Source organism: Toxorhynchites rutilus, chromosome 1, assembly GCF_029784135.1.
Source record: "Toxorhynchites rutilus septentrionalis strain SRP chromosome 1, ASM2978413v1, whole genome shotgun sequence".
In the NCBI taxonomy this organism is placed as follows: domain Eukaryota; kingdom Metazoa; phylum Arthropoda; class Insecta; order Diptera; family Culicidae; genus Toxorhynchites; species Toxorhynchites rutilus.
The window spans coordinates 45,431,099-45,457,339 of record NC_073744.1 but is presented as its reverse complement, the minus strand read 5'-3'; the positions used below and the strand labels follow the sequence as shown (position 1 = coordinate 45,457,339).

Sequence of the window (26,241 nt, the reverse complement as noted above, 5' to 3'; positions counted from 1 at the left end):
GTCGTGATTTGTAGCACGTACCAACAAAAGAATGCCGCAGGGGGAAATGATTTCAGTAAGATCTAATTTGAACGAACAAAAGCGATTTTTTCAGTGAATGAATCAATTGGCAAACACTGTATCTTCCACATTGTCAAAAAAAACAGCTGGGGATGTATTTACAGCTAAGTTATGACCAAAAGAGAGAGTCGATGTAGCGAAATCGATCAAATCACTTACACCCCTTTCGTTCTAAGCCCCTCATTTTCGAATGTAACAAACAAGAGGTTGCTACGACAATGGCTAGCGGATAAGACGGATAGTGGAAAATTTGTGATTGATTAATTTTATTTCGACAGGTATGACCACCACCAGGAAAATATGGTTGTCCCCATTGGTAGATAGTAGTTGACAAACATTCAAAATGTGTTCATATTTTATGATTTTATGACATTTCTTTTTTTGCAAAATTCAATTTTATTATTTAACATAATTGCCATCGAGGGCGATACAGCGATTGTAGCGATCTTGCAACTTTACTATACCATTTTTAAAGTACTCTTTCGGTTTTTTTTCCAAAATAGGCCTCAGTTTCGGTAATCACTTCATCATCAGTCTTAAATTTCTTGCCGGCGAGCATTCTCTTCAGGTCAACCAACAGAAAATAGTCACTGGGGGCCAGATCTGGAGAATACGGTGGATGCGGAAGCGAAGCCCAATTCATGCAATCGTTTTCATTGATTTGTGATTTTTCCATTTTTTTTTTCACAATAACAAAAGTTGCTTCACTCTCAATGCTGTAACTCACGAACCAATCTACCAATTGCTGTCAAATTTTGACACGTATCCATTGAAAGATGGTGCTTTGTGATAGTCAAGTAGATTTTTGCTAAAGGCGCCATCTAGACGTCAACCTTATGAACTTTTCAGCCGAAATGTTATGATTTCAACGAATTCCTCTCCACCTGTTCGTTTTATTCCTGTTCATCTACGAGCAGAAGTTATCATTCAAATAAATGATCAATACACTTTCCTACCATTGAATAACTTTCCCTCAACTTGTTTCATATCTCAAGCGTATGACAGAAGTTCAACAAGGATTAAGCCATAGTTCATAGCGCTACCAAGAAAAACAAATGAGCGTCATTAATTAGTTGCCGCACTTCCCCTTATATCTGCCATACGCACAGTTCCGTTACTAGCAGTAGCTTCTTGCTAGATCCATCCGAAAAAAGGGGAAAGTTTATGAGCATTTCGTGCAACCCTGCGTTCGGTATCATCTATTGCGCCAATCCGCCATGTTTATGGCGTGCACAGAGGTGTGAAGAATTTTCCACGAAAACTGATTCTTTTACGCAACCAACCACTCCAAAAAGCGGATCCTCTCTGTCAGTGACCTCAAAGTGGTGGTGGTTTTGGTTACTAGAAGCTCTGCCTAAAGTTCGTTGCTCCGTTTGTCCCCCGCCGCTGTGAGCCGCAAGTTGCGCTACCATAAATCTACCATTTTGCTGCAGCAGCTACCACCACTTGCAGATGATTATGTGCCATTGTAGCAATATCAAAACAACATCATAATAGCAACAACAAAATAGTCAGTCAGCTTGGGTTGGTAAGATCACAGCGAACTTCGAGGGAATGCGTTGCAAAAAAAACTAAGTAAAAATGACCGCTGTGATCTGCACACACGAACACATTTCGTAATCGGATCTCCAAAAATGCCTCAACATTTCGGCTATATGCGCAGCAGCGTGTGATCCGAGGAGCCCAGGTAAAAATGCCGTAAAACTTGCCACGCTGATTGGTATTGAGTTCATCAACCGCCGTTTCTCGTACTTTTGCTGCTGCTGCTGCTGTATGGAAGGAAAACAAGTTGGCTGTTTTCTATTCGTTGCACTCTCCCAGGGACGGGAAGTGACGAAGGCGCACGAAAAGAGCGAAATACTTGTGCCGAATCGAAATTAGAAACTAAACAAAAGCTTCCCCTCTTCTCAACACAACGGGGCGGGGTGGAAAAATAGACAACACAATTATATTTTGTGCTGTGTGCTGTGAGTTCTCATTTGTTGGTTTGACAAATGGCGTGAACTTCTTCTCCACTGATTTATATTTGCCTCAGGTACGGCCACAAAGGATCCCTCCCCGTGTAGCTGAGCAGTTCCTGCTGTTGCACGGTTGAGTACGAAGCAAATAACAAATGATACAACACACTCTTGGAAGGGACCTGCGGCTCGGATCGGAACGTAGTTCCATTGAAATTTTAATATAGAAAGAGAAAACTACTAAGTGTGCGCTGCACGCGAGAAGCGTATTATATGCAGCAGCATTTGTTTTCCGCTGGATTGACGCGCCAAGTTTTGGTTTCCAAAACAAACAAAAATTCACCTGCTTGATTGAATCGGCCCCATAGGAATGGGAGACCAACAGCGTCAAGTTTACTACACACTTATACAAGCACGGCACGCCTAGACACGAACCCAGTTGACAAAATACTTCTAATTATGTAAAAAAGTGAAAGTTTGACGAAAATATTCGTTCGCTCATTCGGCGACGCAGTTGTAATCAGCAAGTTATCGATAACAGCAGGCCGTGTTCTGGAAGCAAAAAACGTTCGATCATTTTTGGCTTCAGGTGTTCATAGCGAAGAGTACCGTTTTGTCTCATATTCCGAACAGTCTCAAATTCCGAACACTTCATTTTTGAATGTAAATTTACTAAACTTTTATGTTATAAATAATTGAATAATGAAAACACAGACATTTTTTGAGGTATGGGATTCATTTTGACATCATTTACAGGTATCGATACAGCCTATAATTTATAATATTAGACATTTGCAAAAAAGTGACAGTCAAATCCAATGATAAAATGGTTGCGTTAGCAAATTCCGTAAGAAACAAGCATCGTTCATTTTTCAGTTTTTGTAGTTGTATCAACTATTTTGTTTGTTGTTTTCATGTTAAGTGCTAGAGCATGTATGAACCTACAATAAATGGGTGAAAAAATTATATTTTATGCAGAAATCATAGTGTTCAGAATATGAATCAAGTTTCTACGCATGATCCAAATTCCGAACACTTAATTTTCAAATGTAAATTTACTGAACTTTAATGTTATAAATAATTGAATAATAACAATCCTGAAATGCTTTGGGTTATAGCCTTCATTTTAACATCATTTACAGGTATCGATACGGTTATAATTTATAATATTAAGCATTTGCAAAAAAGTGACAGTCAAAACCAATGACAAATTGTTTGCGTTAGCAAATTCTGTAAAAAATCGTCAATTTTTCAGTTTTTGTAGTTTTTTCAACTATTTTGTTTGTTGTTTTCAAGTTAAGTAGGGTAACACGGGGTGAGTTGGACATACGGGGTGATTTGGACCACCCCATTATTTCAAAAAGTACGGCTCAACTTGGATTTTTTATAATGTCATCTTCTTTCATTAATTAACCGTATGTAACTAGCGTAAAAAAACTTTGGTAAAATTCGACAAGTGGAAGAAAATGGTAGCAGCAAGCTCTTTGATTGTCAAAAATGTGAAATTTCCGATCGTGGTTTTATGGTTTTTCCCGCTGATTAAACAAACTTTTCGTGTATTGTGCAGTAAAGTTCTGTTCGCCTACAGAAGAGGAACAATTTGATGTAGCGAAACTGTAAGTTTGATAAATGAAATTAATTGCATTTCGATTTTTGCATGTTGTGTGGGGTGACATGGACACGTTTTTGTGGGGTGAATTGGTCCTACAAATTTGAGGTTTTTATTTGATCTAATTGATTCCAGATGCTGCTGAATTACAAAAAGAGGATGGGCAGACAACGTTGGAAGAAGGAGGAGCTTGAAAGAGCAACGCAGGGCATCAAGAACGGATTTTCTCTGATCAAGCATCGAAACTGTTTGAAAATGCTCGAACAACAGTGAAAAAATCCATACAGAATTCGAGGTGGTCTCAATCCAGTGTTTGTGGTCCGGAATCTGGCCAAGACACCTGGTATCGATCCCAGAACACTGTTACTGATTGTAACATTATCCCAAAATACCTTACATAAACATAAGTATGTATTTTTCAATGAAACACACACTGGACCAAATGACCCCACAGACGGTCCAAATCACCCCGCATCAACTTTTAATGTCCAAAAATCATCTCTTTTATTTTATGATATATTTGGTAGATTGAAGCTTGATATAATGATTAAACATTATTGATTGAGAGAAAACAAGTGTAACTTAGGATACAATGTGACATTTTTTATTTAGACCGTATTGGTTTGGAAATATTAGGCGGTTTGCTTAGGTGGTCCAAATTCCCCCCTTTTCCCCTACTAGAAATGGTAAGAATCTACAATAAATGGATGTAATAAAATGATATTTTATGCAGAAATCTTCATTAATATTAGTGTTTGGAATATGAATTAAGTTTCCACGCATGATTCAAATTGCGAACACTTCTTTCTTAAACGTGAATTTACTGAACTTTTATGTTATAAATAATTTAATATTCAAAACCCTGACATTCTTTGGGTTATAGACTTCATTTTAACATAATTTACAGGTACCGATATACCGATGTAGCGCCCTTGGCCCCGAAACCATGTAAACTATAAGAAACAAATACAATCAATAATTACAAAAGCATAATCCAATTTTTTTGCGAGCATAACATTTTTTCAAAAAAGACTATCTAATTGACTTTAATTTGATATATCGATCATATGAATCGTTCCAGTACTTTAAAAGTAATGATATTTTCTTTAAATTGCATTTTTGCTGTTCGGAATTTAAGTCATAGACAAAAATGGTGTTCGGAATTTGAGACAAAAGTGATCAAACATATTTTTAGATTTTCACCATGAATATGTATTTGTAAAACAATTTTATTGTAGTCAGATGCAAAAGAAGGCTCGATTGTATCCCAAAATCAAATTAATTACCCGAAAGAGTACCATTTTGAGTAATGAGACACTGTCTAATGGTCATCAAAGCTTAAGTGAGAGGGGTCTTCGTAGCCACTTGCGAGCGATCGATCGTGAGTTCAAACTCAGGGCCCTCAATTGACCATCTTTGTGTTGTTATAGAATAACTACGTCCACGCAACCATCATCAGCGATGGAAATCGATCCACGGTCGAAATAAGATCGATTCATCCATACAACTGCTCTGCTCTGCAAGAGCTGCTGTTCTATAAATAACTCAACAATGATCAATATCAACTGTCTCCGCTGTCCGGTCTGCTGAACAATGGATGTACAGAAAGAATACCCTTACGCCTAAATGGCTACTACTGTGTAATTTACATAATGTAATGGAACAGAAAACTTAACGCCTAAATGGCTACTACTAACTACCGTGTAATTCACAATTTATAGAAACATAAACATATGTACATGTACACGATTAAAACCCGGCTCTGTTACAGCTAAAATGCTGATGAGCCTAATAAATAAATAAATGTGATAAAAAAAAAGCTTAAGTGATACCGTTTTGTCTCAAATACCGAACATTTCATTTTGAAATGTAAATTTACTGAATTTTAATGTTACACATAATCGTATAATGAGAACCCTTTCATTTTTTAAACGGTTTTATTTAGCTTGCCCTGTAATCTGTTTGTATGTTTGTAAGTTTGTAACATGTTTGTCTGTAACGCTTTACCACATAGAAATTTGAAACCCTTCCTGTTGACCGATTGATCTGAAATTTGGAACACACCTTTATCTCTGTAGTCATTATAAAACTGCGTATTTCATGATCTTGAAAATCCAAAATGGCGGCCGCTACAAAATGGCGGATTGCATATTTTCTGAAAACCTTATCAATATGGGTATTTCCAAAACCCCATTTGATACCCATATTATCAAATGAAAGAGCTTGTCTAGTAGAACACAGTAAGGGGAGGAGGGGGGTACCATACAAATGAAACACTAATTTCTGCATAACTCAAAAACTAATCAAGCAAATGGAACCAAATTTGGCATGTGAAGATTTTAGGGGACACGAAACGTTTCTGTGGTGAATAGACACTCCTCCCCCCTCTCTAAGGGGAGAAAAGGGGAAGGGTCTGTCTTTATTCTATCATATTTCAGGTTCGATTGATCTTTTAATCAGTGAACAGTTCTGCTATTGGACTCGTGAACTTGCGCTGAGTAAGAAAACGTGAATGTTTGAAGGTATTGATACAAAAAACAAATTTTGGGTGGGACGAAGTTTGCCGGGTCAGCTAGTTTTCAATAAACAAAAAATATGTGCATAAAAAATAAATTAAAAAACATTATTTTTTGACTCGATTATATACAGGTTTCGATTATATACAGTGAAAAGAATTCGGAGAACATATATAATCGACTTCGCGCTGTATTCAAGTGTTTCCAAACATATAAATAAAATTAGAAGCTGAGTAGAGGGTGAGCCTAGAGGCACGGGAGTAAGTTTGACGTAGGACTGTGATTGTTCGGAACAATTGTTTTTTTATGTAATTCTTTTCATTGTTCAGAAATATGTTATTTTGACTCATTAGAAACTCCAAATGGTGACCCTGAAAAGCGTCGTTGGTTATATGTACTCATAACCGTCAAACGGATTGTTTTTACACCATTTGTGTATTTATTTAGGCTCGTTAGAATTTCGGCTGTAACAGAGCCGGAATTTTATCGGGTACATGTTATATGTTTTATCGAATCTATAAATTGTACTTTACACAGTAGGCGACATTTTCAGGCGTAAGAGCATTCCTTCTGTACCATTGCATATTTAGGCGTAAGAATATTCCATCTGTTCTTCCATTGCAGTGCTTCGAGCACTGCAATACAATTTTCTCAACCAATGTTTAAGTTGCTAAAACTTACATTATAGACCCATTAAAAGTAAAAACAATAATTGTATTGATATTAACAACATTTTATTTGATTGATTTTCATGCCATGAAACGCTATGACTCGTAAATAACATTTCATAGAGTTTTCAATTTACTCGCTCATGAAATCTTGTAACTGAATGTTTTTTAAATATAAGCCAATTGTATTGTGCCTTACTTCCATCATTTGAACAATTTTTTTCAAATCACATACACCGACACTGTGAGGCTTGAAAATATCATCATATCATCGCGAACATAACGAAAAATTTTTGTTGCTATGAAGGTGAGAGAGTGAAAATGACACACAAAAATGTCACTTTTATTCATCTTTTCCGACAGCATTTCACAAATATCCACTGCACACTGTCACATTATCATACTTTATATTCAGTGGAATCTCCAAAAAAAATCTGTTTTTAATTGATAAAAAAAACTTGCGTTTCCATATGAATGTGGAAGGCAATTGAATGTAAACACAAATATAACGTTGTGTAGCTGTGGCAGCGCATGTTCTCGCACACACTACGCTCGCACACTCGCAAACTCGCAAACATCTACCATCTACTCATGACATTGCAATATTAATTTGCAAACAAATCTTCAAAGATTAGAAAAGTATTCGAAAGTTCAAGGAACCAATTCGAAGGACCGTCATATTACCTCGTTGGATTCTAATATTAATATTGCATAATCTTATACAGCCATTCCATGCGAAACCGATATGGTGGTAATTTTGTTCTTTATCGCGAAACATTAGACCCGTATTTTTTTTTTCAGTAAGGTGACCATTTCCATTTTACAATTGTCCGAAAAATCAACTTTTTCCTCTTTTTTCAAAAATTCATAACTTTTGAACTACTAGACCGATTTAGATGATCGACATATCAAATTTAGGCCAATCACCTGGCCAAACACTGTATCTGCAGAAAATTCGAATCCTGATTTCGTTATTATTGATTATATTCGTTTTGTATTGTTTTCATAGTCTCGGGACCAAAGGCGGTATATCTTTTTGATATTTTTTTCTGGAAATCTGAGGATTTTCCTCATAACATATGTCGAAACCAGAGAGGCGTTATTTTTCGTTTTTGAGTTATGATTTTTAAAAGTTAACCAATGGTTCGAAAAATCTATTTTTTCCTCTTTTTTTCCAACACAAAAATTCATAACTTTTGATCTACTGGACTGGAAAAAATTGATTTTTCGGACAACCCTAAAATGGTCACCCTACTGAAAAAAATATAAAAATACGGGTCTAATGTTTTGCGATAAAGAACAAAACTACCACTTTTCACGAAAATCTGAGAACCACTCTATCGGTTTGGCATAAAATGGCTGTATATGTAGAACACCGCGAAACTTGACCTGAGACTGCAAACTTTGGAGATAAGCAAAGTTCACAGATTTTCAGAATCACTGAGGAAAATACGGCCCGAAATGATAATTTTTCTTCTATCACAGTATGATGGAGAAAATGGAGATGGAGATGGAGAAAAGCTTTTCTGTTCAAAATGTAGGGTATTATTTACTTACATAAATTCCAATATGCCATTTCTTTGATGATTCGTGAAGGAATTTGTAAAGGAGACGAATTACTTCTCGTGTTCATCAAGGAAGGCGTTAAATTTAGCGCCGGAAGTTTTTGGAGAACGTTGTCGAGCATTCATTCGGGTATGAAAAAGAAGCTAAAAATAAAGTGACGTCCAAAATAAAGCGAATGAATTTGGTATCTAACGTCACACGCGGTGCATAATAAGTAAAGGTTGATGACCCGCCTTCCACTACAGAGATTTGAGCAAGACGAGTTATCTAAAAGATATTTTTTTTCTCAGCATTGAAATCAGTTTAGCAAAAAAAAAGCGAACTTATTTTATTTACAGACATAAGTTCAAAAAAAAATCAATGTCAAAAGACAAGCCAATACTCAGTCCTGTCCGCCACAGAACCGATACGGTCAACAACAAGTGTAACTTAGGATACAATGTGACATTTTTTATTTAGACCGTATTGGTTTGGAAATATTAGGCGGTTTGCTTAGGTGGTCCAAATTCCCCCCTTTTCCCCTACTAGAAATGGTAAGAATCTACAATAAATGGATGTAATAAAATGATATTTTATGCAGAAATCTTCATTAATATTAGTGTTTGGAATATGAATTAAGTTTCCACGCATGATTCAAATTGCGAACACTTCTTTCTTAAACGTGAATTTACTGAACTTTTATGTTATAAATAATTTAATATTCAAAACCCTGACATTCTTTGGGTTATAGACTTCATTTTAACATAATTTACAGGTACCGATATACCGATGTAGCGCCCTTGGCCCCGAAACCATGTAAACTATAAGAAACAAATACAATCAATAATTACAAAAGCATAATCCAATTTTTTTGCGAGCATAACATTTTTTCAAAAAAGACTATCTAATTGACTTTAATTTGATATATCGATCATATGAATCGTTCCAGTACTTTAAAAGTAATGATATTTTCTTTAAATTGCATTTTTGCTGTTCGGAATTTAAGTCATAGACAAAAATGGTGTTCGGAATTTGAGACAAAAGTGATCAAACATATTTTTAGATTTTCACCATGAATATGTATTTGTAAAACAATTTTATTGTAGTCAGATGCAAAAGAAGGCTCGATTGTATCCCAAAATCAAATTAATTACCCGAAAGAGTACCATTTTGAGTAATGAGACACTGTCTAATGGTCATCAAAGCTTAAGTGAGAGGGGTCTTCGTAGCCACTTGCGAGCGATCGATCGTGAGTTCAAACTCAGGGCCCTCAATTGACCATCTTTGTGTTGTTATAGAATAACTACGTCCACGCAACCATCATCAGCGATGGAAATCGATCCACGGTCGAAATAAGATCGATTCATCCATACAACTGCTCTGCTCTGCAAGAGCTGCTGTTCTATAAATAACTCAACAATGATCAATATCAACTGTCTCCGCTGTCCGGTCTGCTGAACAATGGATGTACAGAAAGAATACCCTTACGCCTAAATGGCTACTACTGTGTAATTTACATAATGTAATGGAACAGAAAACTTAACGCCTAAATGGCTACTACTAACTACCGTGTAATTCACAATTTATAGAAACATAAACATATGTACATGTACACGATTAAAACCCGGCTCTGTTACAGCTAAAATGCTGATGAGCCTAATAAATAAATAAATGTGATAAAAAAAAAGCTTAAGTGATACCGTTTTGTCTCAAATACCGAACATTTCATTTTGAAATGTAAATTTACTGAATTTTAATGTTACACATAATCGTATAATGAGAACCCTTTCATTTTTTAAACGGTTTTATTTAGCTTGCCCTGTAATCTGTTTGTATGTTTGTAAGTTTGTAACATGTTTGTCTGTAACGCTTTACCACATAGAAATTTGAAACCCTTCCTGTTGACCGATTGATCTGAAATTTGGAACACACCTTTATCTCTGTAGTCATTATAAAACTGCGTATTTCATGATCTTGAAAATCCAAAATGGCGGCCGCTACAAAATGGCGGATTGCATATTTTCTGAAAACCTTATCAATATGGGTATTTCCAAAACCCCATTTGATACCCATATTATCAAATGAAAGAGCTTGTCTAGTAGAACACAGTAAGGGGAGGAGGGGGGTACCATACAAATGAAACACTAATTTCTGCATAACTCAAAAACTAATCAAGCAAATGGAACCAAATTTGGCATGTGAAGATTTTAGGGGACACGAAACGTTTCTGTGGTGAATAGACACTCCTCCCCCCTCTCTAAGGGGAGAAAAGGGGAAGGGTCTGTCTTTATTCTATCATATTTCAGGTTCGATTGATCTTTTAATCAATGAACAGTTCTGCTATTGGACTCGTGAACTTGCGCTGAGTAAGAAAACGTGAATGTTTGAAGGTATTGATACAAAAAACAAATTTTGGGTGGGACGAAGTTTGCCGGGTCAGCTAGTTTTCAATAAACAAAAAATATGTGCATAAAAAATAAATTAAAAAACATTATTTTTTGACTCGATTATATACAGGTTTCGATTATATACAGTGAAAAGAATTCGGAGAACATATATAATCGACTTCGCGCTGTATTCAAGTGTTTCCAAACATATAAATAAAATTAGAAGCTGAGTAGAGGGTGAGCCTAGAGGCACGGGAGTAAGTTTGACGTAGGACTGTGATTGTTCGGAACAATTGTTTTTTTATGTAATTCTTTTCATTGTTCAGAAATATGTTATTTTGACTCATTAGAAACTCCAAATGGTGACCCTGAAAAGCGTCGTTGGTTATATGTACTCATAACCGTCAAACGGATTGTTTTTACACCATTTGTGTATTTATTTAGGCTCGTTAGAATTTCGGCTGTAACAGAGCCGGAATTTTATCGGGTACATGTTATATGTTTTATCGAATCTATAAATTGTACTTTACACAGTAGGCGACATTTTCAGGCGTAAGAGCATTCCTTCTGTACCATTGCATATTTAGGCGTAAGAATATTCCATCTGTTCTTCCATTGCAGTGCTTCGAGCACTGCAATACAATTTTCTCAACCAATGTTTAAGTTGCTAAAACTTACATTATAGACCCATTAAAAGTAAAAACAATAATTGTATTGATATTAACAACATTTTATTTGATTGATTTTCATGCCATGAAACGCTATGACTCGTAAATAACATTTCATAGAGTTTTCAATTTACTCGCTCATGAAATCTTGTAACTGAATGTTTTTTAAATATAAGCCAATTGTATTGTGCCTTACTTCCATCATTTGAACAATTTTTTTCAAATCACATACACCGACACTGTGAGGCTTGAAAATATCATCATATCATCGCGAACATAACGAAAAATTTTTGTTGCTATGAAGGTGAGAGAGTGAAAATGACACACAAAAATGTCACTTTTATTCATCTTTTCCGACAGCATTTCACAAATATCCACTGCACACTGTCACATTATCATACTTTATATTCAGTGGAATCTCCAAAAAAAATCTGTTTTTAATTGATAAAAAAAACTTGCGTTTCCATATGAATGTGGAAGGCAATTGAATGTAAACACAAATATAACGTTGTGTAGCTGTGGCAGCGCATGTTCTCGCACACACTACGCTCGCACACTCGCAAACTCGCAAACATCTACCATCTACTCATGACATTGCAATATTAATTTGCAAACAAATCTTCAAAGATTAGAAAAGTATTCGAAAGTTCAAGGAACCAATTCGAAGGACCGTCATATTACCTCGTTGGATTCTAATATTAATATTGCATAATCTTATACAGCCATTCCATGCGAAACCGATATGGTGGTAATTTTGTTCTTTATCGCGAAACATTAGACCCGTATTTTTTTTTTCAGTAAGGTGACCATTTCCATTTTACAATTGTCCGAAAAATCAACTTTTTCCTCTTTTTTCAAAAATTCATAACTTTTGAACTACTAGACCGATTTAGATGATCGACATATCAAATTTAGGCCAATCACCTGGCCAAACACTGTATCTGCAGAAAATTCGAATCCTGATTTCGTTATTATTGATTATATTCGTTTTGTATTGTTTTCATAGTCTCGGGACCAAAGGCGGTATATCTTTTTGATATTTTTTTCTGGAAATCTGAGGATTTTCCTCATAACATATGTCGAAACCAGAGAGGCGTTATTTTTCGTTTTTGAGTTATGATTTTTAAAAGTTAACCAATGGTTCGAAAAATCTATTTTTTCCTCTTTTTTTCCAACACAAAAATTCATAACTTTTGATCTACTGGACTGGAAAAAATTGATTTTTCGGACAACCCTAAAATGGTCACCCTACTGAAAAAAATATAAAAATACGGGTCTAATGTTTTGCGATAAAGAACAAAACTACCACTTTTCACGAAAATCTGAGAACCACTCTATCGGTTTGGCATAAAATGGCTGTATATGTAGAACACCGCGAAACTTGACCTGAGACTGCAAACTTTGGAGATAAGCAAAGTTCACAGATTTTCAGAATCACTGAGGAAAATACGGCCCGAAATGATAATTTTTCTTCTATCACAGTATGATGGAGAAAATGGAGATGGAGATGGAGAAAAGCTTTTCTGTTCAAAATGTAGGGTATTATTTACTTACATAAATTCCAATATGCCATTTCTTTGATGATTCGTGAAGGAATTTGTAAAGGAGACGAATTACTTCTCGTGTTCATCAAGGAAGGCGTTAAATTTAGCGCCGGAAGTTTTTGGAGAACGTTGTCGAGCATTCATTCGGGTATGAAAAAGAAGCTAAAAATAAAGTGACGTCCAAAATAAAGCGAATGAATTTGGTATCTAACGTCACACGCGGTGCATAATAAGTAAAGGTTGATGACCCGCCTTCCACTACAGAGATTTGAGCAAGACGAGTTATCTAAAAGATATTTTTTTTCTCAGCATTGAAATCAGTTTAGCAAAAAAAAAGCGAACTTATTTTATTTACAGACATAAGTTCAAAAAAAAATCAATGTCAAAAGACAAGCCAATACTCAGTCCTGTCCGCCACAGAACCGATACGGTCCCGACAAGGCCCTTGCAGCCAAATGGTCCACCAAGACACAAGTCCAACCGCCAGCCTTGTTTTGGATTGACTTGAATATCCCCATCCAGAGAAATCGAGAAATTTTCGTGAAGGAACCGGCCCTTACAAAACTTTTAAATTTTTATCCTTCATATCTGCACCAAGCGCGCGATGCTCAAACTTTTGTAGACTACTTTAATTTTTTTTTCAACTACCACAATATAAAAACATCAAAATAAAAATGAAAATAGTCCATCATCACCAAGATCATGACAGACATAATAGAGATTAATACAAAATAGAGAAAAAAAATAATGTAAGAAAATTAAATCGTCTACACATTATAATCCGTTCAATAGAACCTTCGTCAGATACGATATTCAATTAAAAATAAATAAATAAAAAAGACTGCGTGAAATTTTTCAAATAAATTATCCGTTCGTATAAAACTTCGTCAGTTGAAGTTTTCGCCATAAAGTAAAAAAAAATCATTCAGCTGTTATGAAAACACAGCTTTCACGTGTGAAACACAGCTCCTCTTAAACTCTGCTAATGTTGTTGCACGTTTGATATGTTGGAAACATTTATTCCTTTGAAATACAACGAATTTTGTGAAGTGCATGTCAAGAAATGGGGTGTTCTTAATTCATTCGCGTTTCTAGTGTTATAACTATGAAAGTCACTTCCTCCTTCAACTCGATCACACAAATATCTAGGTAGCAAACCGTTAATTACTTTGAAAATGAACACCATAGTTAAATGAACAATTCTTTGCTTCACGGATAACCATTGCAAAGCGTCCAGCATCGCATTATTTTATTTTGCAAACGCTGTAATCTCGATATTTGTGCTCCATTGGCTAGAAATAGAATGGAAGAACAAAAGTCCAAATGAGGAGAGATGATTGATTTGTATAACTGTATTTTGCTGCAAATAGTTAAATCGTTTTTCAATCGGCATAAGACTCCATACTTCTTGGCAATTTTCTTGATGACATTGTCAATGTGAGTGTTGAACTTAAAGGGTGTGTCACATCAAATTGCATCACGGAAAAACGCTGTAGAAATTTAATTTTTAGGAATTATATCTTCAGCTTTCGCTTATAATCAGATAAGAGTGTATAGATCACGTTGGCCATGCTTCACTGTCAATTTTTCGTAAATTTGGAAAAATGTCGTCGAACGAAAAAGAGCGTCGTGAATTAATCCTGTGCACTCATTTCGAGAATCCGGAGTTGTCACATCGGGACATCGGTAAGATGCTGGGAATCGTCCAATCCACGGTCAGCAGAGTACTAAAACGATACTTCGAGAACCTAACCATCGACCGGAAGGTGAAGATCGGCAAAAATGGATGCTCCGTCAGTGAAAAAGATCACAAGCGCGTGGTTAAGCAGTTTAGACGTGATCCGAGAAGTTCGGTCCGGGATGTCGCCAATAAGCTGAATTTGTCAAGTTCATTCGTCCAGCGGACCAAGCAGCGGGAGGGCCTGCGTACATACAATGTTCAGAAGGCTCCTAACCGCGACGAAAGGCAAAACATGGTGGGGAAGACGCGAGCCCGGAGGCTGTACACCGAAATGCTGACGAAGCCGCATTGCCTGGTGATGGACGACGAAACCTACGTCAAAGCGGACTTTCGTCAGCTGCCGGGCCTGTTGTTCTTCTCCGCAGAGGACAAATTCAGCGTTCCCGGAGGAGATTCGCAAGCAGAAACTATCCAAGTTTGCCAAAAAGTACATGGTGTGGCAAGCGATCTGCTCTTGCGGAAAGCGGAGCGCCCCCTTCGTGATGACCGGTACGGTAAACGGGCAGGTTTACCTTAAGGAGTGCCTACAGAAGCGCTTACTACCACTATTGAAGCAGCACGAGGGCCCGACCATCTTCTGGCCGGATCTCGCTTCGTGCCACTATTCAAAGGACGTGTTGGAGTGGTACGAAGCCAACGGGGTCACCTTCGTGCCAAAGGAAATGAACCCGCCCAACGCGCCGGAGCTTCGCCCAATAGAAAAAAATTGGGCGATTATGAAGCAGGCCCTCCGGAAGAACCCAAAAGTTGTCAAATCGGAGGCGGACTTCAAGAGAAAATGGATTTCTGTTAAAAAAAACTACAACCTGACGTTGTACAGAACCTTATGGACGGGGTAAAGAGGAAGGTGCGAGCATACGGGCTTGGGCTGGAAGTAAGAATAAAAAGAAAATACCAAAAGTGGTTTAATAGTTTTTATTTTACTGTCTAAAATTTTCAAAAGGATCGGTCTACTGGTCGAATTTCTACAGCGTTTTTTCCGTGATGCAATTTGATGTGACACACCCTTTAAGTTTGTCGTCAATAATCACGCCAAGATGTTTAATCTCCCGAACGCGGTCAATAGCCTCATAATCAACAACAATAGATACGTTCTCATTTATTCGATTTCGCGAGATTATCATGCATTTTGTTTTACTTATGTTCAATTTCAATTACTTATACTTCAACCATCTACTTAGAAAACGCAAATCTTCATTCAAGTGTAAAACGGCCTGATATACATCATTAGCTGCAATGAATAACACAGTGTCATCTGCGAAAAGATTAATATCGCAAAATCGTAAGGAGAGTCTTACGTGTCATTAATATACAAAATAAATAAAAGAGGCCCTAATACACTGCCCTGAGGTACTCCAAGATTATTCTATATAGGTCTGGAAATGAAATCGCTGAAAGCAGTCCGTTGAGTTCTGTCATACAAATAGCTTTCAAACCATTTATAGGGGAAGGTGGCCCTGACCCGACCCTCTAAATTGCAATGACAATTCATCACATAAAAATATTGTTTTTTGGCGACTTGAGCATTAAAATGTATAGTGTAACTCTTCAACTATGTTTTCTACCACTTGAAATGGTTTTTGAGTATGAAAAAGGAGAAAAACAGAGGCTAAATCGGAAGTGCCTTTTTTCGACATGTTCAAACGTTGTCTTTGTTCTTCTTCGATTTTTTCAATCTCTCTAACATCTGTCAAAATCATCGTCCGTCCTGGCTTACGACCTCTTTGCTTCTTCTGAATGTGTGGTGGAGCTTCTGGGAATGGCGAAAGCGATTCAATTGTCGAACTAAGGAATTACGATTGGTCGATGGTTTTTTTTCTTCAGCATGGTGCGATGGTTCATTTCTTTCTTCTTCACCTTCATTTTCTTCTTCATCAACAGTTGTTGGATCAGCCCGATCGGTTGTAGCACTCGGCATAAAATCGATATCTTTGAATATGTCCGAATCCAACGGCCAAATTCCAGTGGCTTTAAATTCGGCTCCAACCTCCAGAGCTCGTGCCACTATTGCCGGAATGTCGAAAATATGAACGCTGCGTCCAGGATGCATTCGCAAAAATGATCCGAATTGCTTGTTAAGCGCAGTTTTGAACGCAGTTTTGTCCCACAGCTCATTCCTCCTGGTTCGGTGTTTCATGTTCATTATTCTTTCGATGTAATAATAAAGTTGATCGTGGAATTCCAAACTCACGTCCGGCTGCGCGAAGTGACTATCCGGATTTCATTGCATTAACCGCCGAACGAAGTATCGCCGGATCTCGTTTTGGGATTTATCGCTTGAATGTTCGTCTCATATCTGAAAATATACGGTCAGTCATCGTTGGAAAATAATTGTTACTCATTTTTAATTACTGTTTCCCTGATGAAAATCGGAAACACAGGATATTTACTTATGATATTGCGAAACTCTCGTGCTGTTTGACAGCTCATTATAATCATAAACGTGAGGTGATACACTCCGAGTAAGGAAACTCTTCCTGTTTATATACTTTTTAAAAAAGAGTTTTATTAAATTCCTAACCTACTTATTCCCTAGCCGACGTCCAGTGTGAGAAAAGAGAGCGAGCCACATGGCTGTGGCCTTTTTATTATTTCATTCTGCTGAGTATGCATATCGCATACCGCTGACGATGGATGTGCCGCGTGGCGTGGTATACCGGCTGGATTTCCTAACGGCTCCCCTTCTAGTCGAAAGTCGTCCTCGGCTTTCCTCAATTATCTTGCTGTGGTATGAACTTAACCCTCGGTTTCTTCTGAATATATTCATCTACAATGTCCTCCATACTACCCGTTGGCGTGTCTCCCTTGATAACGATTTTGGTTCTATTGCATGGTGGAAGTATGTTTTTGATGACCAAGGTGAAAATGATTCCAAGGATGATTAGAGTTGTAACGGAGAATGAACCAAAGGATATCCACTTGAAGGTGCGCAAACTTCCGTGTATGTTTGTCGTCGTCAAGTTGAGCTTGTGCAGGTGTTCTCGATGATTTAGATGAAGTTTCTGTAAGTAGTCTAGAGGCATACGATAGATGATTTCAGTGGCGTTTACCTTTAGCCCGGTGGTTGGAATAAAAGACGTTGCAGGTCCTTCAGCGTCGAGATTTGTATACTCCTCTCCATTTAGGTGGATAGTACATCCGGAGAACTGAATTAAGAAAGATCCCTGCAAGTCTTTCGTGTGTTTAAAACAGCTTGAAGACATAGTCATGTTTGCATCATTTACAACGATATTGGCGTCGTTGATTTTCTTTACAAAATTTTGACCATACGTTTTCTCAACCATACATTGGGCAGAACTTCCACTCATTAGTTGTTGAATGCATGCTCCTGCTACTTCTAACTGCGACTCCTGGCAAATGTAAAGTCCTCTGGTTTTAGGACATAAATTTTGCATATGGTAAGATTTGGGTCCTTTTAGATAGTAGTTTGAAGATAGATGAACACGTGTACCATTGGTTATGACTGGTTCGATGTAGTGTAGCTCATAAATGACATCCTTAATTCTTGGAACTTTTAAGGTGTAGATAATTGAATGTGAGGTTCGAAGAACATAAGCGCTGGCGATATCCAGAATAGTGCCGAAGGAATCTAGTTCGAAATTGTTGCTGGTGAGAAACTGTTGTGCTGCGAAGATTTCTTCTGGGCTGATGAGGCGGCTGCTTGGTATATTAAACCTAGCTAAAGTTATAGCCTCCTCTACTATCTCTAAATTCTTGATGAGCTCATCTAAATTAAATAAAAGATTAACTGATTCAAATCCATCCATTGTTTCATTATATGACTTGTAATAGTCGGTAGCTAGCAAAGAGGTAGTTTTTGTTAAGTTATTGATTCTTTCTTCAAATTGCTTGTTAATTGCTGTTTGCTTATTATTTTGTTCAATTAGTGTATTGGTAGTGGTATTAATGATTTTCAAATCTTCGGCATCCGGGCTGCCTGATATATATTTCCAGGCTTTTCCTAGGGTTTCCCATCGTCTGAATCGTCTAATATTTGGCGTTTTCAGTTTTTCAAAAGTTATTAACAATTTTTCTTGTTTAGATTTTATAAGTGGGCTCAGGATGTGTCTATGTGTTATCTTTTCATTTGCAATTACAATCAGTTTTTCAATAATGGATTCAATAGAACTTACATTTACACGGTGGATAATTCTAACATAGTTATGGCTTATTCTCGCAGGTCCTAATGACACAACAGCTAGAGGGTTTTGATTTAAATCGTGTATGCGGACATCGCAGTGTCCGCCCTGGAGTAGTAGACATAGTCTGGAAGGAAGATCATATAAATGAGGGGTTTAGATAGGAGATCTTTTGATGCTTTTCTTGTGAATTTTGATGTTTGTGTCGTCGGTCACTGTCTTGTCCGTTTCAGTTTTGATGTTTATGAGTCGATATCTGTGTCCGTGAGGCGTTGGATGTGCTTTACATTTTACTAGTGCTTGTCTATTTACCAGTTTCTTGAAATCGTCCTTTGATATTATGGGTAATTTAGAATTGTGATTGTTTGCGTCTAGGGATATATTGTCTCTAGCGGTCTGAAGTGTTTTGTTTTTCGAAAGGTTGATTTCGTCAATGTTAAGGGACGATGAATTTCCGAATATTATTTCTCTAGGTGTGAGTTTAGTCGTCGTATGCTTTGTCTCGTTATACAGGGTCGTTACCAAGACTAGGCCCTGATAAAGTGAAAGATTTTCTATTTTGTCTCTATTCGCCATAGACATTTCGAGCAATGTGTTGTGGAAACGTTCCACAATTCCGTTGCCATTACTGCAACTCGCGAAATGAAGAGATATACCAAGTTTGTATAAGAATTTGTTAAATTTTGCATTTCTAAAACTTGTGGCTTGGTCACAAGTGATCATTTTTGGTAGGCCGAAACTTTTAAAGTATTCAGTCAGAGTCTCCATTAACTCATCGGCAGTTTCATTTTGAATCTTGTAAATTTGCGCGAACTTTGAGAACGCGTCAACGAGGGTTAAAAATTTTTCACCCTCTTTGACATAAACGTCTATGAAGACATTTTCAAACGGTCTTTCATAAATTCTTCTACCAATCGGGATTTTGAACGGTTTTCGTTCATATTTGGCAAATTTGCAAGATTCACAGTTTTGTACAAATACCTTGACCTTAGATAACATCCCTGGGAAGTATACAGATTTCTGTAGCTCACTGTATGTGAGTTTCCATCCTCTGTGGTTAAAATTATGACATCGTTTGATGAATTCCTGTTGGTCCGCTGATGACATCAAATCTGGAAGTTTGAGATTGGAGAAGTTAATTTTTAAGGTCTTGCTAAATGTGTTATTAATTATCCTTCGACACGACAAAGAAATGTCGAGTGGCGCAAAGATACCGTTATTCGTTGTTGGATCCAGATAATCCTTCAAAATCCTTGTTAGGTCTCCATCTGAATATCCATTTCTATGAAAAATGTGTCTTACTTGACCTGGAAAAGTATTATATATTATATGTGGGCTCTTAGACTTATCCTTAGTAATTTTTAATATAAGCTGGTTCTTTTTTTTTTTTTTATCTTCGCTTATTTTTCGTCGGCCTATTTCCGCCACTTTAGTGCCAATCACCGACATCAGGGAGGCGACTCCACCTGTTCCTACCTATCAGACTCAACAACTCATGAGCCGGTCCAACTTCTTTTACTTCCGCTCCGAAGGAAGACGTAACCAGAGATTTTTCGCCTCAGAAAATCCCAACGACGCCAGCTGGGATTGAACCCAGGCCGATCGGATTGTGAGGCTGTTACGCTAACCATACAACCACTGGCGCCGTCAAAGCTGGTTCTTGTATTTGTTGATAATTTCTGGACCATATACTTCGTGATTTTCAAAGCATTCGCTTTCCAACGTTTGAAGATTGAGTTCCATGCGGGGAATCCTGGAAAGCCCATCCGCGACTACGTTTTGCTTTCCTTTCTTGTAAATGATTCTAAAGTCGAACTGTTCCAGATAAAGCCGTTGTCGGGTCACTCTGCCAGTGGCTTCTGTCAATTTTAGTTCTTTTGTTAATGGTTCATGGTTTTAACCAGTAGGCGGATTTCTTCTTTGTTTAAATGATCGGCAGGAAATTTTAGTGTACCTGTACTGCATTTGTCTTCCAACAAGTAAGGATCATTATCGAATGGTTTTAAGTTGTGATTTCTTTTCTTTCCATTTGCAGACAGAAATACTGTTGCCCTGTTATCCTCGGCTACATATAAGCCAGGATTTACAGTGACATTTGAGTTGATATCTGTTTCATGCTCAATTAAAAATGTGCCATTCGATGTAGTACAAATCTCACCAAGTTTTTCACGCCACTTGTGGAAATTTATGTTTGAAGGATAGTACTTTGTGAAAGAGTACTCTCTGTTACCAATTTTTAAAAAATGATGTGTTGTATCAATGATTGCGTTCATGCGCGCTAAATTTTCGTAGCCTATAAGGCCATCGAAAAATGGATGAAATTTAAACACGTGGTATGGCAATTTTTCACTGAAGGATTCTGCGAACAAATTAGCATGTACAACGCTATCTATTACAAATTTACCATTTTTGTTTGTTACAACCGCAGGATTAGATACCTTGCTAGCGGTTTTGACATGTTCTGGATTTATATGCGACTTATTGGCCCCTGTGTCGACCAGAAAGTTTAAATAACCTTTCGAAGTCGTAAAACGAATGTATGGTATAAAATTCAAGTTCGAGAGTTTTTCAATCTGACCACGTGAAAATTTAGTTCATTGGATTCCACTGCGATATCTGATTCGTCGTCATCGTCATCGTCATTGTCATCGTCCGAGTCATTGTCCACTATAGCGCTTTGCGCTCCATTTGATTCATTATTATTATGCTCAACCCGCGCTCTGTATTGCTGATATGGTTTCTTATGTTGTTGTTGTTGTTGTTGTTGTTGTTGTTGCTGTTGCGGTGGGGGTTTATTAAAATTTAATTTACTTTGGTGTGCTTGATTTCCGAATGCTTTTGGTTTTACCGTCCCCTTTGCGCGTGTCTCGGCGTTAGCATTAAGCATAACTGCTGAGTGTGCTTCATCGAGTGTAGAAGGTTTAGAATTTCTAATAATGGACGCAAGTGGCTCCCCTATATTGTCCAAATATTTTGAGACTGTTATCATCTCGATAATTTCGTTTGGTGAAAGCGGGTTCATTTGAAGATTAGCCTTCAACTTAGTATTGATTTCTTTAACCTCGTTAAAGAATCTCGAATTGTTTTTGTCACCTTTACGGATATGGAATAAAAGTGAAAGGTTAGTAGTAAAATCTCTTTGGTCACCGAAGTTTTCCACCAAAATTTTCTTAATCCCCTGTAAAGTACTGGGATTCCCGTTGGCACATAGAATGGTGCGTGCCTCACCTTTAATTTTGTTTCTTATTGCTCTGAGATAGAACATGTTTAATGTGTCAGGAGCACCCTTTCGTCCCTTCACTTTAAAGGTATCGTATAATTCGTCAACTTCTTCCAACCACGAGTTTAATTCTCGTTTGTTGCCCGTGAACTCGGACAAATTTTTGATGGGATCTGGCAGGCGATAAAGATCGTCATTCTGCCCCCCGGCGAGCATTGTTTTAAGCTCCTCAACCGTGTTACGGAGCTGCTCAATTTCACTGCACTTTTCGTCTGGCATTGTTTCGGTAGTTAAGTATAATTAAATGTGTGTACTTACACGATTATTTCCAGCATTCGATATGCTAATATGTAGGCCCCGAGGAGGCGGGCAATAGTTGTCGTTCTGCTAGGGGCGATGTCCAAGCGATGCTCCAGAATGATTATTCGGTGCTGCTGCTGGTGATCACTGCTGGTGATCACTGTCACTTTGTCACTTTTTTTCTAAACCTCCTGATGGGTATCCTACCGGCTGCGCCAGTAAGGAAACTCTTCCTGTTTATATACTTTTTAAAAAAGAGTTTTATTAAATTCCTAACCTACTTATTCCCTAGCCGACGTCCAGTGTGAGAAAAGAGAGCGAGCCACATGGCTGTGGCCTTTTTATTATTTCATTCTGCTGAGTATGCATATCGCATACCGCTGACGATGGATGTGCCGCGTGGCGTGGTATACCGGCTGGATTTCCTAACGCCGGAAATATGGTGTCATTGTTATCAATCTACGATAAACGATCAGTTTACACTGTTGTATGGAGCTTTATATGATCATAGTAAATGACTTAATTCGACATTTTCTAATTAATTATACGCACTCATGTCATTCTGAAAAAAAATGTTATTATCTGTTATGTTTGAATACATGGAGCTAGATTATAGTGACGTCATCACTATCAAACTTGTTGAAACTTGTTGCTACCTATCATGAGTGTATGCCTTATTTTGTATGCCATTGTTATAATCCAGTAATATGGCAGAAAAACAGAGGGTCGGTTTAGAAACACTATTTAGGGGTCGGTGTAGGAACACCTTTTGAGAGTCGGCTCAGGACCAACCCGACTTTTTTCAAATAACCGAATGCCGTGTACTAAAGGCAAATGGTAGATTCAATGTATATAGCTTATTTTGTTTATCAGATCATAAGCTATCGGGATTGCCTGGTTTTGTAATTTTCCGCCATCTAAACGAACGTGTAACTCATTTTCCATACCGGTCAAAAATCTATTTTTTCCTTCTCTGAAACTCTGATGACCAAAAATGGCACTAAAACGCTAGAATGGAGAGAGCAAGAAAAAGATCACCATATAACAAAATTCTAAGCATTTCGTCTTTCATTTGACACTACTAAAAATTCGGTAGATATCACCATTCCTAAGATCTAAGGGGTGGTCGGTTCAGGGCCACCGGTCGGATTAGGGCAATCTTCCCCTATGCAGTACTCGTAATTCCAAAGCGCTTAATCGTGTTCAACAACAAGGGCCTAGAAATTGTCTCGAAAGCGCGTTTTAGATCTAAGAAAACAGCAACAATGGTTTCTTTATCTACTAATTTTTCATTCCATTTATTCTAATACCAAGTTCAATGCGGTTTCACAGGAATGACCTTCCCTATATCCCGATTGTTCTGGTATTAGCAAAGAGTTGCAATCTAAATATTCCAACAGCTGGCCTTTAACAGCAAGTTCCAATATTTTCTCTAAGGTGTGCAACATGTTGATGGGACGAAACTCCATGGCTTTAATCGTTCCAGCAACCTTTTGGATCGGAACAATTGAAGATTCTTTCCACACTTGATGCACATGCCCAGTTTGCAATGATGTATTCATAAGGTCCAGCAAGATGTGAGAAATGATATGAAAGCAGTCTTGAACAACTCTAGCATTAACATTGTCTACTCCAGCCGTTTTTTCTAATGAAAAGCATATAGTTTTCAACTGACCTGATGTAATTGGGTGGAAATCTTCAGTATTTCAATAGATTGATTGATCAATGAAACACTATCGACAAAATAATCGTTAAACTTAGATGCTATTACTTGCTCGGATTGTTCTAATGTGCCATTAAAGTTTATGGACCGCGGTTTGCAATTACTTGGCTTCAATAAATATTTTAAAATTTTCCATAGCTCTTAAGGGGTTATGGGATAATAAGGGGGATTACGTCTTTGATCAGAACTCAAATATTATTATGATTTGCAGAGCCAAAACAATATAAAGGGTCGGGTAAAAAAGAACGCTTACGCTACGTTTCGCACCTTTCGAAGATCGATGCAAATAGGATTGTCCACTTTCAGTCAGTAAAGAATTATATTACAAAGAATAAAGGATAACAGAATATCTTCTAGTAGTTTCTCATGAGTCTATCACGTGAAAAGCATCCAATGCAACCGTATAGCCACCAAGTAGAAAGCGTATCCCAATATAAGTACAAACCACACAGCCAACCAGTGTGATCGTGATCGTTCTGCTGAAGCCGTACTACACACATAATCTAAACCGATATGAAAACGCGCTTAGTATTTACTCTATACCGCTCTGTGCCCGCGCAACACCATCGTGGCTCGTCGTCACACGACGACACCACTTTCACTTTTCGCAACTTCGCCTCAGCCGGATGTTCTGTACAGACGCCATGAACTGCCCTCAATCTGGCTCTGGTGGTTTGGAATCTTTTTTCTTTCTTTCTTTCTTTAATTTTGTTTCTATTCACTTGCTTCTGCCCCGCCGCTTCGCAACTTTCACTTTGTCACTTAGCGGGCGCCGCTGAAAACAAACAAAACCAAATCACGCCCATACACCTTCCCTTTCGTTTGTTGTTACGAATCTCAGGGTTATATTTTGCACCGTCGATAATTTGCAGAGGGTTCTGATAACACACAGAGAGCACTTGTGGAACAGGCCAAACCAGACAAGGTCACTCAAGGGTATTCTCTGGGTTGCTCTACCACAGGGTTCGTTGTACGCGCCGATAGCGACTGGAAAACTTTCACCGGTGAGGAGCAAAACTTTCACAAGCCGGGTTTTCTGGTTGCCAATCAAAAGCATCGCATTCGCATCGTCAGGTGATACTTTTTGCCCCGAGGCATCCTTCGGAGGCTACAGTGTGGCTTGAAAAGAATCCACTGGCACTGGCGTCCGTCGAGTTTCTGTGAGGTGGATAACAAAAGAGCACCGTCGAGAAATTACGAAAGAGTTCGCTTTTTCGAGAAGGACGGAACGCGGTCTGACAGCTAGCACAGGCAGCGAACCCACGGAGTGCGAGTAATAAGCACACGACGCTTATGTATTGGGAAATTCATAAATAAATTAAGATTTTTTGTTTGCTTCATCTCAACGGTTGCGACACTCGCGGCTACGACTGTTTGCTAGACTTCATTTTTTTTGGCTCCGGGCATGAAGAACAAGTTTAGTTTTTGTTTTGTTTTGTTATGTTTTATGGAGCTGATATTTGATCGATTGTTTTCTTTTCCATATCTGATTTGGAGTCTAAACTAATGGTCAACTCTCTTTTTTCTTCTTCTGTTTTGTATCCATAGTACTTACTATCCTGGCGAGGTTTCCACGGGAATATGTGCAAAGGTTTCCACAGCTTACAACGGGACGGCCAAATGGTCGACGTAACGATTGCCGCCGGAGGAAAAATCTTCAAAGCCCACAAGCTGGTATTGTCGGTGTGCAGTCCGTACTTCCAGAAGATCTTCCTCGAGCATCCGTCCCAGCATCCAATTTTGTTCATGACCGACGTGAACGCCCACCACATGGCAGGACTACTGGACTTCATGTACAGCGGACAGGTGAGTATCGCGAACGAAGTTCGTTCTTCAAAGGGATGCTAAATATCTCGCTTTTTTTCTCTTCCGCTTCAGGTGAATGTGAAATATGAGGACCTGCCCAACTTTCTTAAGGTAGCGGAAGCTTTGCAGGTGAAAGGCCTACATGGAGAGGTAAGTTTCAGTCTGAATCCACCTTAAATCAGCCTTTTGTAGAATTTTGTTGAAACTTTGCAAGAGCATTCTTTGTGAATATGCTTCGTTAACCAATCCACTCTACTTTGTTGTGTCGAATCGGTCCCAGAAAATGGTGTCGACAACGGTACCGATGTCGTGCCATTTTGCAATGATTTTGTTGACCTATCCTTAGTATTTGACAAC

General features: G+C 37.9%; 2 protein-coding genes across 5 annotated transcripts in view; one reads left to right on the top strand and one right to left on the bottom strand.

Moving 5' to 3' along the window:
• The window catches only part of LOC129771595 (probable serine/threonine-protein kinase DDB_G0267686), a 170,070-nt gene that overhangs the window by 132,515 nt on the left and 11,314 nt on the right, over window positions 1-26,241 (top strand). For all 4 annotated transcript variants that reach the window (XM_055775397.1, XM_055775411.1, XM_055775420.1 and 1 more), the window contains exons 6-7: window positions 25,627-25,884; window positions 25,957-26,034. In XM_055775397.1, coding sequence (XP_055631372.1) covers window positions 25,627-25,884; window positions 25,957-26,034 — 336 coding nt within the window. The remainder of the gene's footprint in view (window positions 1-25,626; window positions 25,885-25,956; window positions 26,035-26,241) is intronic.
• LOC129771618 (uncharacterized) lies at window positions 17,223-20,203 on the bottom strand. The gene is made up of 2 exons (XM_055775431.1): window positions 19,817-20,203; window positions 17,223-18,962 (listed from the first exon to the last, which is right to left on the bottom strand). The coding sequence occupies exon 2, from the start codon at window positions 18,461-18,463 to the stop codon at window positions 17,408-17,410; it is 1,056 nt and encodes a 351-aa protein (XP_055631406.1). The 5' UTR covers window positions 18,464-18,962; window positions 19,817-20,203; the 3' UTR covers window positions 17,223-17,407.

Excerpts from the sequence above, each read along its gene's own strand:
- LOC129771618 (XM_055775431.1), bottom strand. The coding sequence starts at position 18,463 with ATGGATGGATTTGAATCAGTTAATCTTTTATTTAATTTAGATGAGCTC.